The sequence below is a fragment of the Chiloscyllium plagiosum genome, unplaced genomic scaffold, assembly GCF_037043375.1.
Source record: "Chiloscyllium plagiosum isolate Xiang-an unplaced genomic scaffold, Cpla_swu_hap1 HiC_scaffold_35, whole genome shotgun sequence".
In the NCBI taxonomy this organism is placed as follows: domain Eukaryota; kingdom Metazoa; phylum Chordata; class Chondrichthyes; order Orectolobiformes; family Hemiscylliidae; genus Chiloscyllium; species Chiloscyllium plagiosum.
Genome location: NW_028270173.1, coordinates 39,948,515 through 39,965,302, shown reverse-complemented (window position 1 = coordinate 39,965,302; position 16,788 = coordinate 39,948,515). Strand labels below are relative to the sequence as shown.

Genomic DNA, 16,788 nt, shown 5'->3' with positions numbered 1-16,788 from the left:
AGAGATAGACCACAGATAACAATGTGCCTGTTTAAATACAATAATAAAGGATAAAGCGATTATCCGGTTCAAATCTCAAGGGATTGCCTTGATCAATCAATGTCATATTGAGTGATTTAGGAGGCCAACAAAGTTTGTCTATTAATTATGGTCATCGTCAAATCAATGCATTGTCCATGATCATACATCTACTTACAAAGTCTACTTGTCAAACTGACAGAAACCCCCACTCATAGACCATGAATGTTAGTTTCACTTGATCTTAACATTAACTCCAAATTACACTGATGAGTGAAAGATTAAAAGTTTCAACATCAGGTGCTTTCTTTTTCACAGTACTTCGTTCAATCTACCCTAAAAGAATGCATGATTAGAGTCACGGGACGGGTAATTGTGTTCTTTATTTCCTCTCTGAATTTGCGCTGGGTAAATGCATAAATAAACGTGTTTATGCAGCAACTCGTGAACTTAAGAATATATCCAGATTGTTCGACAATAGTAAATGGATTGTTGTAATTTGATTCTAAAAACGATACGTCTGCAAATTGTATCCAAAAGTAAGACACAAGTGTCAGACTCCACAAAAGCAGAAAGCTGCCAGAAATAGCAAGTAATAAAATAAGTGATTTTCTTCGGTTCTCTACCACCGGATCGTTGTAATTCTGACTTTTATTCTTTCCAATGACACCGCTTCTTAGTCTATTTGCCTGTAAAATACTCCTGATAGTTAATACATTGAACAGGAATATTAAAGCAAACGGTAAAGCTGGAGTTAGAATAGTTTCAATCCAAAGAAATGCAATCCATATCGGTAAAGTATAAAAGCTTGCTTTTGCAACACAGGACCATGAGATATCATCAATTATTTCACGAGCTTCATATATAAAATAGATGGGAGCACTCTGCAAAGTGCTCAAACAACACACCACGACTATCACTGTTGTTGCAGTTTTCGTCGTGCAGTAGTTTCTTTGTAGCTTCTGACAGCAAATAGCAATAAACCTATCAATGGTGAATGCCACAGTCAACCACACAGAACAATCAACACAAACAAAGCCCAGGACGAGGTTCAGACTGCAAATTGGAGTGTAGTTTAGGAACGAATATGGAAAATACGAATCTTTAATCTCGTAGAGCATTACGTCAAATACCAGCACAGACAAATCTGCCACCGCCATGGCCACTAGGTATGTGGTAATGCATTTGGAGAGCTCACAGCGTCCGCGAGAGAGAATTACAATTGCTACCAGATTTGCTGCGAAGTGAAAAAAAATATATTTGATAATATTGAGAATGATCAGTCAATTTACAACTTTCTGATCAAAATATCGCGCACTGTTTATGTTGGTACTTGCCACCTAGCGAGAGTTGGAAAATGAGTCACATTGTGGAGTTTTACTCACAATCAGTATTATCATGCTTCACAGCTGCATGGAATAAAATTGTTGCACTCTGAAATAAAGGGTCGACTGGTCATGACAGTCTCCAGAAATTTGGAATGTTCTAATTTCTGCTACATTGGGTGGATTGGCCGATGTGTGAAAATGAGTTTCTGTTCCAAGGTTGTGCTGACACAAAACTTTGTCTTTTCATTTGATTCATATACTTGGCAGGATAGTTGACTAAATATTTTAGAAGGGCTTGCTTGATACTAGTATTGTCTACTCTTTGCACATACAATCGATCAAAATTTTAATTTTGCTAAAATTGTAGTGTTATCTCATAAAAGGAGGAAATCAAAAGATTAGTTTAATAAACTTCCACACAGGTGTGTGTGACATAGCACACCTTAGCAGGAAAAATAAAGTTGGAATGGGCCATTTAGAAATTAAATGACAAAACAGTGTGTGGGACAAGTAGAGATAGGCGAATGGATGCAGAGTTCATTAAAGCAGCTACACACTAAAAAGGCCGAAAATATCCCAAGAAATCACAAGTTCATTAATGCACGTCCATAGATATGAACTTTAAATCAATGTTTTATATCAAAATAACATGACATTTTGTAATAACAATCATAGAATTCTGCGAACAGCAGTTGTCTCATTAATATTGTAAAATAAAAGAGGCATTGCAAAGATTAATGTTATTTGGAGAGTGAAACTGAATTAACAGACTGTATCCATCAATAGGTTTCCCATTGGAAATCCAAATCGAAGAAAGAAGTGTGGAGACAGTTCAAGAGATCGTAAAATTACCACTCAAATGCACATATATAAAGGGTATCCAATTGCAATCAAAAATGGAAACCAATACACCATTTGTTCGTAAACTCAAGAGGAATATTATTTAAAAAGTCATATTCAAAATGTGGGACTCGTTTCCATAAGCATACGCTGAAGGGAATGTTAAGAATGTATCTAATCGAAGAAAACTGACCTCATGAAGAAGAAAGCAATGTAGGTTTCCAACTCTACAACCTCTTTTTATGACGGAAATTGTTTCATTATTTTGTAAAAAGGTTGGCAAAATACAATATTGGTGCACAATAAAACGAATTTTTTTTTTTGTTAATCAACATTTATAAAATTTGTCCATAAAATTATTTGATTTGTCTTTCTCCACAAAAACTGGGCGAATTTCCGAATGTTTCTAGCATCTTAGAATTCTACATCAGATTTCTAATCTTCGCAGTGTTTGCTTCTGAAGATACAAAAGCAATCAACAAATGAAACTAAGGGACAATGTACCATTTTTTTTTAAAAAGAGAAACTGTGTTTCCAAGCAAATTATTCTGTCCAGAATTTCTAACACACATGGAGTGTTCTTAGTATTTAATTTATGAAGGTAATTAACATCAATGGCCTATAGGCAAACAGAACATAGCATTGACAGAAGGAAAAGTACTCCAGTTCAACAGAGTCGATCATAAGTTTTAAATGATGATAAAATGCTTACCAGGAATACCAACAACTGCAAGAATAGGGTAGTAAATATTTTCTACCTGTACGATTGCTGGTTGAGCCATGTTCGTATAGTGTTCTCAAACCAAAATGCAACTAAGTTTGCCTTTTTTCTTCGCCTCACCTGACGACACGAATATTACACAATGATTGACATCAGTGCCAGTGTTTTGAACAAACGCATTACCCCAAGGTGTATTTCCATCTACTGCTGAAGGAGTACGTTTACATACGACTGTTCCTCGTTTAAAACAGTAAAATTCATTTAAAAGAGTCGAAAAGAGTCCATGTATGTGATCAATCATCTGAAATATATTTTAATCCCTACACTCAATGAAAATGACAAGACTCTTGTTTCTGAAAGTATTAAATACTATATTGATAATGTTGAATAATTTCATAGATGTGCATGTTTCAGTGCACTAGCGTCACCAATTTCTGATATATTTGTACACAATAATAAATACTTTATATGCTACCTGATTCATGCATTCAAAGAACCCTCACAAACTAGACAGAGACCTATTATGATTATGAAATCAGTAATCTGATGCAATGAGGGCAAACTGCGAGTTTAGGTTTCGTTATGAACTGACAATGGACAGAGTACAGAGATAGGGATTGGTTTAATATTCATTGAAATTCAAGAAAATTAATTCAGATAAAGTTGATAAAATCCATCTCAAAAGTCAATGGGAGTTTTTATTTTGCACTGCAAATTAGCATCTTCCAAACATTCTACACATCCTTGATAGTGAAGGGAAGAAGGAAAATTTCAAGTGAGTCATTTGTTTCGATTCGTCTCCTCTTCCTGGATTATGTTGCATTGATATGATCTCCACGTCTATCCCTAAATTGACATTAGTAATGCTTCTTAAAGTTCGCATGGTTGAGACATTTAGCAGGTTCCATTTCTCATAAAGGGAAAGTGAGGACTGCACATACTGGAGATCAGAGTCGAAAAGTGTGGCGCTGGAAAAAATGCAGGACGTATCCTGATGAAGGGCCTGAAACGTCATCTCTCCGACTCCTCGCATGCTGCCTGACCTGCTAAGCTTTTCCAGCGCCAGACATTTTGACTATATTTCTCATTACTTGCTTAAAAAAGTGCTAGGATATATTTGTGTTCAGATACAATGAGTACAAAGCATTCCACTGTTGCCTCGGGAGTGCCAATATTAATTGTGTCAGCAGTCAGACTGAAGCAGAAAAATTGAATTTGCACAAAGCTTCAAAGTTTCATTTGTGTATTTTTTGGGAATTAATTAAATGAAAATGTTGTTTAATGAAAAAAAATCTGACAAACCAAGAGAATATCAATTAGAAATGAATGGAGTTGACTGATCGACTCAAACTAACCGTTGCTGAAATTTGGCAACTTGGCAATGAAATGTCCAGTGTAGACAGAATAACACCCGGTATCAATACTGAAATATCAATAGCTATATCAAATTGTTATCATAAGGCTACAGTAAATTGCAATATCATATCTTGAGGTGGTTTGAACTTTATGGCATGGAGATTTCTGATTGGTATAAATTTAAATTATTCAGATTGGAGAATGATGAAATATTTATTTTCATTAAAGTGAATGTGAGTTACTGAACTCAGATGTTTTGTTTCAACTGATTAATTATTGAAATCATGCCTTTATGGAATCACTTTGCTGATTAACGTTTATTGCACATTAATTTCTCTTCTTGCATCCATTTACTTAGCAAGTAAATAAAATCTGAATATTCAGATTTATTTTGTGAATTAACCTGAAGCTGTCTTATTCAACCGCACTTTCACCAGGTTTAGGAAAGAACAGGCATATACCTTGATGGCCATTGCCTTCTCGATATTTCGTCAGTAGGCAGATGCACAATTCTTCACTTTGAACTTAATGTTAATGACATGAACAAGTAATGCTTGTGCAAAAACAAAACTAGTGGTGACTTCAAACTGTCAGAAAATTGGGTGGAATGCTGTCAATAATCTGAGTGTAGAGGAGCTCCATTTCACCCTGCTAGTTAATCAGATAACATGCAATGAACTCAAGAATGTGCAATTTAATTTGAAATCTAAATCACATTTATAGGGTTTTTAATGCTTGGAATATAGCAGCCTGTTGTGGAATACTGTTTCCAGTTGTGCCTGAGACCATCATGCATCGCCAGACAAGACTTGGTGGAAATAATCATGTGTGGCCAAGCAGAAGAGAATCTCACGTGGCAGTTCAAATGTTTGCTTGCACTCTGAAAAATGCAATGCATAGTGTTATTTATTCAAATAGATGTGAAGAAAGTGAGGACTGCAGATGCTGGAGATCAGAGTCGAAAAGTGTAGTGCTGGAAAAGCACAGTCGGTCAGACAGCTGCTTCTCGGATTTTGTCTGAATGGCTGTGTTTATCCAGCACCACAATTTGCGATTCGAGTAAATGTACCCACATGGTGGAGTTGGCAATCCTGTTCTTGCGTTTTGTGTGTGTGTGAGTTTTTGTGCATGTTTGTGTGTGCATGTGTGTGCACGCGCATGTTTCCGTATGTGTGTGTGTTTGTATTATTAGGCATACATCACAGATTAGTGATATAACAAAAGTTTCAGTCCATAACTAAGAACAGTTGACCAGTAATGAGATCTCAGTTTATTAGTTGTGCTTTATGCATTTCTGCAAGGGAAGAAAATGGCCCAATTCCTAATGGACACAGCCGTGATCAATCAATCATGTGCCTAATGTCAGTGCATTAAGCAATAAAATCAAAAGAATTGGAAGAAATTGAGTAAAAATGACTTCCAAGCAAAGAACTCGACCCATATGGGTAAGCTATGAAAGCTTGATGATATCGAATTGGTACATTATCAATTAATCCCGAGGTTCACATACAAAGTAGATTGGGATGCTTTCTAAAGTGTTCAAGGAACAACCCGCTATGATTACCACAGCTGCAGTTTTAGCAGTACAATAGTTTGTTTGTTGCTTCTGACAACAAATGGCCACAAACCCATCGAAAGTGAAAATGGCAGTCCACCAGACAGAGCAATCTCTGGAGATAAAAAGCAGGGCCAGGTTAAGACAGCAAATTGGAGTGTAGTTCAGGAATGAATATGTATAATAGGCATATTTAATCTCATAGAAAAGCACATCAAATATCAGGACAGATAGGTCCACCGCTGCCATTGCTACCAGGTATTGCATGATGCATTTGGAGAGCTCACAATGGCCACGGGAGAGAATCACAATTCTTATTAGATTAGCTGCAATGAAAGGAAAGATAAAACTTACCAATTATTGAAAATATCATAAGTTTATAGTTATCTTTTTCTGAATATTTGCATATTCCTTAAACTGTTACTCAAAGCTTCCTGAGAAATGAGAATCCAATGGCAATGAATCGAATGCTTCAATTACTCTACACGCAATAAACAGGACTGTGACATGATTTCATATACAAATTCCAGCTAAAAGACTGGGTCAAGGACTCGGAATTCTGCAGCCAATAAAGAACAAAGAAATTTACACCACAGGAACAGTCCTTTCAGCCCTCCAAGCCGGCGCTGATCCAGATCCTCTATTTAGAATTGTCACATATTTTCCAAAGATCTACATCCCTCTGTTCCCTACCCACTCATGGACCTATCTCGATATATCTTAAATAATGCTAGTGTGCCCGCCTCTACCACCTCTGCTGGCAACATATTCCAGTTACCCACCACCCTCTGAGTTAAGAAATTCCAATGCATATTTCCCTTAAACTTTTTCCCCTCATCTTGTACTCGTGACCCCTAGTAATTGAGTAACCCAAGCTGGAGATAAAGCTTCTTGCTATCCACCCTTCTTAGACTTCTCATGTTTTTGTAGACCTCAATCAGGTCCCACCTCAATATCTGTCTTTCTAATGAAAATAATCCTAATCCACACAACTTCTCTTCATACCTAGCGCCATCCATACCAAGCAACATATTGGTAATTCTCCTCTCCACCCTCTCCAAAGCATCCAAATTTTTCCGGTAATGGGACGACCAAAACTGTACACATTATTCCAAATGTAGCCAAACCAAAGTCCTATGCAACTGTACCATGAACTGTCAAACTTGTACTCAATACCCCGTCCAATAACAGAAAGCATGCCTTGAGCCTTTTCGACCACTGTATGAACCTGCTACTCCACCAATCTTGGTGTCATCTGCAAACTTTCAATCAGACTACCTGTACTATCCTCCAGGTCGTTTATATATATATCACAAACAAGAGTGGGCCTAGAACGGATCTCTCTGGACCACGACTGGGCACAGTTCTCCATTTGAGAAACACCCTTCCACTCCTACTCTCTGCCTCCTGTTGCCAACCAGTTCTCTATCCATCTCACGAATACACGCTGGACCCCATGCAACTTCACTTGCTCCATCAGCCTGCCATGTGGAACCTAATCAAACGCCTTATTGAAGTGAGCATACATGGCAGCTACAGTTCTTCCCTCATCAATCAACTTGATCATTTCCTCAAAGAATTCTATTAAGTTGGTACGACATAACCTTCCCTGCACAAAACCATGCTGCCTTTCACTGATACGCCCATTTTCATTCAGATCCTATCCTTCATTATCTTCTTTCGCACATTCCCTACAATGGAGTCAGCCTCACCGATCGATAATTACCTGGATTATTCTTGCTACCCTCATACAGTCATAGAGATGTACAGCACAGAAACAGATCTTTTGGTTCAACTCATCCACGCCGACCAGATATTGTGACGTAATCTAGTCACATTTGCCAGCACTTCGCCCATATCACTGTCAACCATGTCCATTCATATACCCACCTAGATGACTTTTAAACAATCTAATTGTACCCGCCTCCACCACTTCCTCTGGCAGCTCATTCCATGCACACACCATCCACTGCATGAAAATGTTGCCTCTTCGATCCCTTTCACAGATTCGATCCAATGGGAGGGAGACCAGAATTGCAAACGATATTCCAAAAGTGGCCTAACCAATGTCATGCACCGCAAGAATATGACCTCCCAATTCCTATACTCAATGCTCTGACCAACAAATGAAAGCATACTTCTTCACTCCCATATGAAGGATCTATGAACCTGCACTCCAAGGTCTCTTTATACTGCAAAAACCCCAGGACGTAACCATTTATTGTATCAGTCCTGCTCTGATTTGCCTTTCCAAAATGCAGCAACTCACTCTTATCTCAATCTGCCACTTCGCAGCCCATGTCTTTTAGTTTGATTCATATATTGACAGGAAGACAGATTAAATACTTCAAAAGGGCTTGTCTGATATTATTATTGTCGACCAGTTGCATGCACAATCTAGCAAAATGTGTCAGTTACAAAATATTGTTGGTGTATCTCATAAAAGGATGAAATCAAAGGATTGTTTTAATAAACTTTTCGAATAGGCTGGAGAATAGAACTTCCATCCAAATGTTTTATCTGGAAAAATAAAGTTGCAATATCCGTTTTAGAATTTAATTGTGAAAAAAGTGTGAATGACAAATGGATTTTTTATATAAATGTTTTTATTGGAAACCTTTTAAAATCTTTTACAAAACATCTGTATACAAAAAGGAGTAATATCAAAATTCAGAAAGATAGAGGCTGTACAACAATGTCATATCATGATATTATTAATAATGAACAACTATTCTACAAGAACAAAGATATCAACTTAAACTAAACTACAAACAAGTTAAATACAATTTAAATTAAACGAAACTCAAATTAACTTAAATTAAATTATATCTCACTACTTTATTCTATTTCAGTCATCACACCTCCACTGAGGCTCCCATACTTGGGAGCACCAGTAATTGTACCCGTATTCATTTCCCCAGCCTCCCCCTCCCAGGGCTCTATGGGCTCTACAGACTGATTCCCACGGCTATACCATGGGCCTAATAAATATTGCTGGTAAGTCTGCGTCAACATAATTTAAAAACAGCCGCCTCGTCTTGTAAAACAGCTCCATTTTGTGGTGCACCATATTTGTGAGATAGTCTTGAGGGAGTTGCTCCGTCACCAGCTTACGCCAACCCATAAAACCTGGTGGACCTTCCAACGTCCAATTCATTAAAACGCTCTTCCGCGCACGGGAATGAGTTAGAATGTTACATAATCTCTTCCTGTGTTTCCCCAGAGAGGGCAAATTTAGCAACCCAAGAAGAATTGCCGGATTCACTTTAACTTCGATCTCCAGGATGTCCTTCACCTCCCTTACTCTCGCACTCCAGTATCTCTGGATGTTACAACACGACATATAACAGTGTATAAAAGTGCCTATACTAATTTTAACTTCGAGACACCCTTGTGATGATCCTCTTTTGAACTGAGCCAGCCTCTCTGGCGCCGTATGCGACCCATGTAAAATTATCAATTGCAATGCCTGCGCTGTGTGACATACTGAAATTTTCCTTACATTTTCCCATATATCTACCCATGTCTCCAATGAGATAATCTCTCCTAGCTCTGGATTCCACATTCTGACATAACTGGCTAAATGGCATCAAGATCTCCCCCTCAAATAAATTGCACAGACCGGAGATTCCCTTATTCTCCCATAACTTAAAGCCGGAGTCCATTGCACCAAGTTTAAATTTTGGGCTGCCACCAACGGGGAAAGCTGGGATGCATTGCGCCAATTGCCGTTGTCTTGCCTCATTATCCTCCAGGCTTTTTATTGTATTTAAAATGATTGGACTCTTACACTGCTTGGTCACGGATTTCATGAGGCTTCAACATCAAGACAAATCCACTCTGAATTGCCTCAAACATAGTCACCGACACATGGTAACAGGGCGCTTATTGAATATCTCTTCAAGTCGGGAAGATCTACACCTCCCGCACCCTTTGAAAGCTGCAATTTGGTAAATTTATTTAAGGCGGCGCCTGGGACTCCAAATTAAAGAACCTAGCCTCCAGAATGCTCGTCGAGGTAGCAACAATGGGAGCATTCTCATAGGGTACAACAGACAAGGAAGAACGTTTATTTTAATCAGTGCTATTCGGCCTAACCATGAATACAGTGATCCCTCCCTCTGCCGCAATCCTATTTTATCCTCTCCAATAGTTGTACATAGTTAGCTTTATGCAGCTGGTGGAAGGTAGGGGTAATAAAAATTCCCAAATACAAAACAAACTTTCGACGACCATCTGAACAGGAATTGAATTCCATCCATGAGATCAGGCATCTCCACTAATCGCCTCACCTGCATGGCTTTCGATTTTGTAAAGTTGATCTTGTAGCCCAAAAAAGCTACCAAATAAATTTATTGTTTGAATTAATCGATGCACAGGCTGTCCCAGATTTGCCAAAAACAAAAGGATGTCATCAGCGTATAGAGTGATCGTACGCTCACCAATTCCCATCCTGGCACCACTATTTCAGTATCCCTCTTGAAAGCTTCAACTAATTGCTCAATTGCCAAGGTAAATAACAGCGGTGAAAGAGGACACCCCTGTCCACTACCTCTGCCAATAATAGTTATCTGACTTAGTGCCGATTGCAATGACTGCCATGCCACCCGTCTGGAAAAGGATCCCCCCAGACCAAAGTGCTCTAGGACTCCAAACAGCTACGGACATTCCATCTGTTGAAATGCCTTTTCTGCATCGAGGGATACCTCCAAACCCGCGATCAATCTTTCCTGGCATACCTGCACTATGTTCAGTACCCTCCTAATATTGTTGGAGGATCTACGACCTTGAAAAAACCCGCCCGATTTTCTATTATAAAATGGGGCAACACCTTTTCCAACCTCAGGGCCAGCGTCTTGGAAAGAATTTTAAAATCTACATTCAACAATGAAATTGGTCTCTATGAAGCACATTTTCGGGGTCTTTCCCCTTCTTTAAAATGAGAGCGATATTAGCCTCCCTAAGAGAGGGCAGCAGGTAATCCTGTGCATATAAATAGTTTTGCATCCCCAGAGGTGGCTCAACTGGCACATTAATGAATTCCTTAGAGAATTCACTCGGGAATCCATCTGGTGCCGGGGCTTTTTCACCCTGGAGCTGCTTTATTGCTTCCTGTACTGTCATTGGCGCATTCAACAGGGAAGCCTATTCTGCGTTTATACTGGGGTGTTCCAGGTTCTCAAAAAAAGTCTGCATTCTCACTACATCGTGTTCACCTCCCTCCAACTGAGGTAACTCTGTGAAGTATTCCCTGAATCTAACATTGATCTACTTCAACTCTCAGGTAACCGTGCCAGCCTTCTCTCTAACATAATAGATTAGGAAGCATTTCTTTATCTAGCCAGATATGCCAGATATCTACCTGGCTTATCTCCAAACTCAAATAGCCTTTGTTTAACGAAGGAGACATCTTTTATTGCCACCTGTGTGTGCAATGCATCGCGGGCTGCCCGGAGGGCTGTAATCCGTTGCAGAATACAGTATACTTCCTCAGCTATCTGCAGCCTGGTCCCCAGTATCCGTTGTTGCTCCTCCCTCTACCTCCCTCTAGTCATTGAATATGAAATGATCAGGCCTTGTAAATATGCCTTAGTGGCCTTCCAAAGTATTGGTGGATTACCGGCCGTGCCCGAGTTGCTATCCCAGAAGTCCCTGAACTGTCTTGTGATGTACTAAATGAATTTGCTATCCCTGAACAGGAGTGTACTTGCCGGGGACCTTGGCACCCTGTCAACATCAGGATCTATTAGGCCATTAAACCCCCTCCTGTAATCATGCAGTGCACCTCAAAACTCATTAATTTAGTGACTGCATCAATTAGAAATTTAAGAGAGTGCAACGGCGGACAATGCGCATTCAGGAAGTCATACTCTTCTCCATGTATTAGACCTTCAAGAATAATGAACCGTCCACGTTCGTCCTTAATTTGCTCAGTTAACTGGAAAGGCAAGTTCCTTCTTCCCAGAAGAGCCACTGCTCTACTCTTAGAGCGAAGGGAGGTGAAGAATACCCTGTCGTAACGAACCCCCAAACCCACGCTGCGATTTCAGATGTTCCTTATCAGTTAAATGCGTCTCTTGCGGCGGGGCAATGTCCACTATTTCCTTCCTAAAGCAGCATTTTATTTCTTTTAGTAGGAGAATAGCTCCTATTTTACATTCCAGGTGTACCACCTGAACAAATCACTCGCCATGGTCGTCCAGGACAGCCCATGGTTTAACAAGAGGAGGAAGTTTATCTGAGGTGTGGCGAGCGACAAAAACATTAACTCGATAAAGTCTAAAATCTACTCAGCTAAAAACTACTACAACTAAAAAAAACATCACTACATTTAACTTAAGTAAACACCCAAATAAACCCCAATTCACTAGCGATCTCCCCCTTTCCCCATCGTGGGCACTCCTCCCAATCCTTGCTATCATCCCAGTGCTGAGCCCTAGCCCCAGATGAAGAAAACATGTTATTTACATTCTGAGAATTCATAATATATGCCCATCTCCCCCCCATCACCCCACCACCCACGTATAAAGCCGATAACCATAAAAAGGGGGGAGAATGGAGAAAAGAAATGGCAATTTATGAAGCTATTTCATTGTCCGTAATGATGCCCCTTTCCCCACCGAAACCCCCACCACCACCACCACGACCCAATTCCTTTAATTCAGAAAATACACAAAGTCATTCGTCTTTTCTGCAGAATCAAAATTATATATCGTCCCTCCATGAGCGAAACGCAACACGGCTGGATACCTGAAGGAATACTGAATGTTCAGATCCCTTACTTTTCACTTAACTTCATCAAACGCCCTTCTCTTCTTAATTAGAGTTCCTGAGAAATCCTGAAAAGTTATTATTCTTGAGATTTTGTACATTAAGGCCTGTGAATGTCTTCCCAATCTTCTTGATGTTTCAATCACTAACTGCTTTTCTTTATTATGCAGAAGTCGCACTGGGACTGCGCAGGGGCGCGGGTCTGACCCAGACCTGCGCATTGCAATCCAGTGGACCCGCTTCACACTCAACAGGCCCGACTCCAACACCAGCCCCAGGAACTTCGGGAGCCACTTCTGCAGGAAGCTGACGAGGTCTAGCAGCAAGATGCTACCGGCTATGGTCGACTGCTTGCGAACTCCTGCGTGCAGATCTAAGTTTCCTATTTCCTACAATCATTCTACACTCTTTAAACTGAACAGCATGTCTTTAAAAAATTACTAATAGCTCTGATTTATCTTTTGGAATGTTGTGTATAATTCCGGTCTCCCTCCTATCGGAGGGATGTTGTGAAACTTGAAAGGAATCAAAAACGATTCACAAGGATGTTGCCAGAGTTGGATAGTTTGATCTGTAGGGAGTGGTTGAACAGGTAGGGGCTGTTTTCCCTGAAGTGTGGGAGGCTGAGGAGTGACCTTACAGAGGATTATAAATTCATAAGGGGCATTGTTAGGGTAAATATACAAGCCCTTGCAGACGACAGACGTGAGACTTACTGGTCTGTAATTGCCGGGGATGTCCCTATTTCCTTTCTTGAAGAGAGGAATTCCATTTGTCTCTCTCCAGTCCTCAGGTACAATTCCAGTGGAGAGCGAGGTTGAAAAGATCTTCGCAAGTGGCGAAGCAATTGCATTTCTCGTTTCCCAAAGCAGCCAAGGACAAATCTGATCCGGGCCTGACGACTTGTCAATTTTAATGTTTGACAAAATTTTCAGCATATCAGCTTCCTCTATCTCTATCCATTTCAGCATGCACACCTGCTCTTCAAAGGTTTCATTCACTACAAAGTTCGTTTCTTTCGTAAAGACAGAAGCAAAAACTCATTTAGGGCCTCCCCTACCTCCTCAGACTCCACACACAAATTCCCTCTGCTATCCCTGATCGGCCCTACTCTTTCTTTGACCATTCTCTTATTCCTCACATAAGTGTAAAATGCCTTTGTGTTCTCCCTAATCCGTTCTGCCAAGCCTTTCTTGTGCCCCCTCCTGGCTCTCCTCAGATCATTTTTAAGCTCCTTCCTCGCCTGCCTGTAATCCTGTAGAGCTGAGCTTGACCCGAGCTTTCTCCACCTTATGAAAGCTACCTTTTTCCTTTTGACGAGAAGCTCCACCGCTCTAGTCATCCAAGGTTCCTTTATCTTACCACTTCTTGCCTGTCTCAGAGGGACACATTTATTCATCACTTGCAACGAGTGGGCGGCATGGTGGCACAGTGGTTAGCACTGCTGCCTTACAACGCCTGAGACCCGAATTCAATTCCCGCCTCAAACGACTGACTGTGTGGAGTTTGCACGTTCTCCCCGTGTCTGCGTGGGTTTCCTCCGGGTGCTTCCCCACTCCCTATTCTTTTAAATGTTCTAAACCCTGGAGCATACAGCAATCATCCCTGCCCCAGAGAAACCCATGTCTCTGTTGTGGCCACAACATCATAGCACCAGGTACTGATCCATGCTCTAAGTTCGTCACTTTTATTCCTGATACTCCTTGCGTTAAAGCAAACACACTTTAACTGATACCTTGGTTCCTTGCCAGGAAAATCCTTCCCACTAGCTGGTCTACCTCTTCCTATTGCCTCATCTGCATCAACTCTCACCTCCGGTATGCAGCTCAGGTTCCCACCCCCCTGCCATACTAGTTTAAACCCTCTCAAACTACTCGAGCAAACCTTCCACCCAGGACATTGGTCCCCTTCCAGTTCAGATGCAACCCGTCTTTCTTGTTCAGGTCCCACCTTCCCCGGAAGGCGTCCCAATTATCTACATATCTGAAGCCCTCCTTCCTACACCTGCTGTGCAGGCACGTATTAAGCTGCGCCCGCTCCATGTTCCTCGCCTCGATATCTCGTGGCACTGGTAGTAAACTAGAGAACACTACTCTGTTCGTCCTGCTTTGCAGCTTCCATCCTAACTCCCTGAAATCACTTTTCATATCCTCGATCCTTTTCCTGGCTATATCATTAATGCAAATATGTAATACGATTTCTGGCTGCTCGCCCTCCCCTTTTAGAACCTTATACACACGATCGGAGACATCCGGACCCTGGCACCAGGGAGGCAACATACCTTCCGGGAATCCTGATCCTGACCACAAAATCTCCTGTTTGTTCCCCTAACAATCGAGTTCCTACCACGAGTACTTTTCTATTCTGCCCCTTGAATCACAATGGCGTAAAGGAGGGAGATCCATGACTTTCTCCAGCAACAGCAATAAAATGGAGGGGAACTTGCAGGTTGTGGTGCCCCCACGTGCTTGTCACCCTTATCCTCCGAAATGGAAATTGTTGTGCGCTTAAAACGTGCGGCCTGGGGATGTTCAGTGAATTTGTGCAGTGAATCTTGTTCATCGTACACACGACCGCCACTCAGCATCGGCAATGGAGGGAGTGGACGGTTCCTGCTAATCAAGTGGACTACTTTGTCTGGAATGGTATCAACCTTCTTGAGTGTTGTTGGAGCTGCACGCATCCATGACACTGAAGCATAATCCATCATATTCCTGACAATATGGATAAGCATTCGGGAGTCAGGGTGAGAGTTAGTCGTTGCAGTATTCCTAACCTTTGACATGCTTTTTGTGGCACATATAAAAGGTAAACCACAGAACATTGATAGTGGGGGATTCATTAAGGGACAGAAATGTGGTTCAGTGGTTACCACTGCTGATGCACAATGCCAGGCACTTGGCCTCAATTCCAGTCTTGAGGTCACTATCGAGGTGAATTTTGCGCTGTCTCCCCATACATGTGTGCATTAACATCTGAATTTCTAGTTTCCTCCCACGTTCCAAACACGTGCAAATTAGACAGATTGTCCATGCTAAGTTCACCCGTGAGTCCAGGGATGTGCAGGCTATGCGAGTTCACCATGAGAAATTCTTGATAATGCAGATTTGGCCCCTTCGACGGTCAGTATACATGCAATGGGACAAATGGTCTCTTTTCTGCATTGTAGGGATCCCATGATTCAGTGATGGTAACGCCATTGAATGTCGGGGGAAGGAGTTAGACTGTCAGTTATTGAAGATTGTTTGGGATTTCTGTGGTATGAATAAACTTATCACTTGTCTTGAGATTGTCCAGATGCATTTTGTTTTGCTTTTGAACATTATTGCTTCACATATGAGGTGTCACGAATGGTGCTGAACCTTCTGCAATGGTTGGTGAACATCCCCACGTCTGGTGATATGATGGAGAGAAATTCATTGATGAATCAGACACTGCCCTCAGGAACTCCAGCACAGATGACCTGGAGCTGAGTGGCTAATCTGCGACATCCAGAACCGTCTGACCATGTGCCATGTATAATTCCAACTAGCAGAGAGTATGCTTTGTGATGCACACTAATTGAAGTTTTGCGAGGGTTTCTAACTGCCACACTCGGTTGAATGCATCCTCGATACAATGGTCGGTCACTCTCACCTCACCCCCGGAATTCAGCTGTTTTGTCCATGTTTGAGCCTGTGGTCAGGATCTGAGTGGCTCTGGTGGTACCGAAACTGGGCATCACTGAACAGGTTATTACTGAACAGGTACTGCTTGATAGCATTGGTGATGACACCTTTCATCACTTTACAGATGATCAAAAGGAGACTGACGGGGCAGTAATTGGCCAGGTTGGATTTGTCCTCAAGTTTTTCTTTTTGTATACTGGGCATACCGAGGCAATTCCGCATGTGATTTAGAGGGCATGTAAGAGAAGAAGTTTAGGAAGGGAATTTCTAGACCACAAGTCTTCAGTACTATTGACAGAAAGGTGGCGTGGACCATACCCTTCACAGTATCCAGTGTCACTATCTGTTTTTTGATATCAATTGGAGAGAATTGAAATGCCTGAGGACTGCTATCTTCGATGTTGGGAATATCTGCAGGAGGCCTACATGGATTATCTATTCGGCGTGTCAAGCTGAACGTTCCTGCGAATGCTTCAGCTTTACCTTTTGCACTGATGTGATGGGCTCTTGCATCATTGAGCATGAAAAAGG

The 16,788-nt window shown here is 41.1% G+C and overlaps 1 protein-coding gene across 1 annotated transcript; it reads right to left on the bottom strand.

Moving 5' to 3' along the window:
* Positions 1-344: 344 nt before the first annotated feature.
* Positions 345-2,968, bottom strand: LOC148140685 (putative G protein-coupled receptor 139). The gene is made up of 2 exons (XM_087978996.1): positions 2,899-2,968; positions 345-1,255 (listed from the first exon to the last, which is right to left on the bottom strand). Exons 1-2 carry the CDS (start codon positions 2,966-2,968, stop codon positions 345-347), a joined length of 981 nt encoding a protein of 326 aa, XP_087835122.1.
* Positions 2,969-16,788: the final 13,820 nt, after the last annotated feature.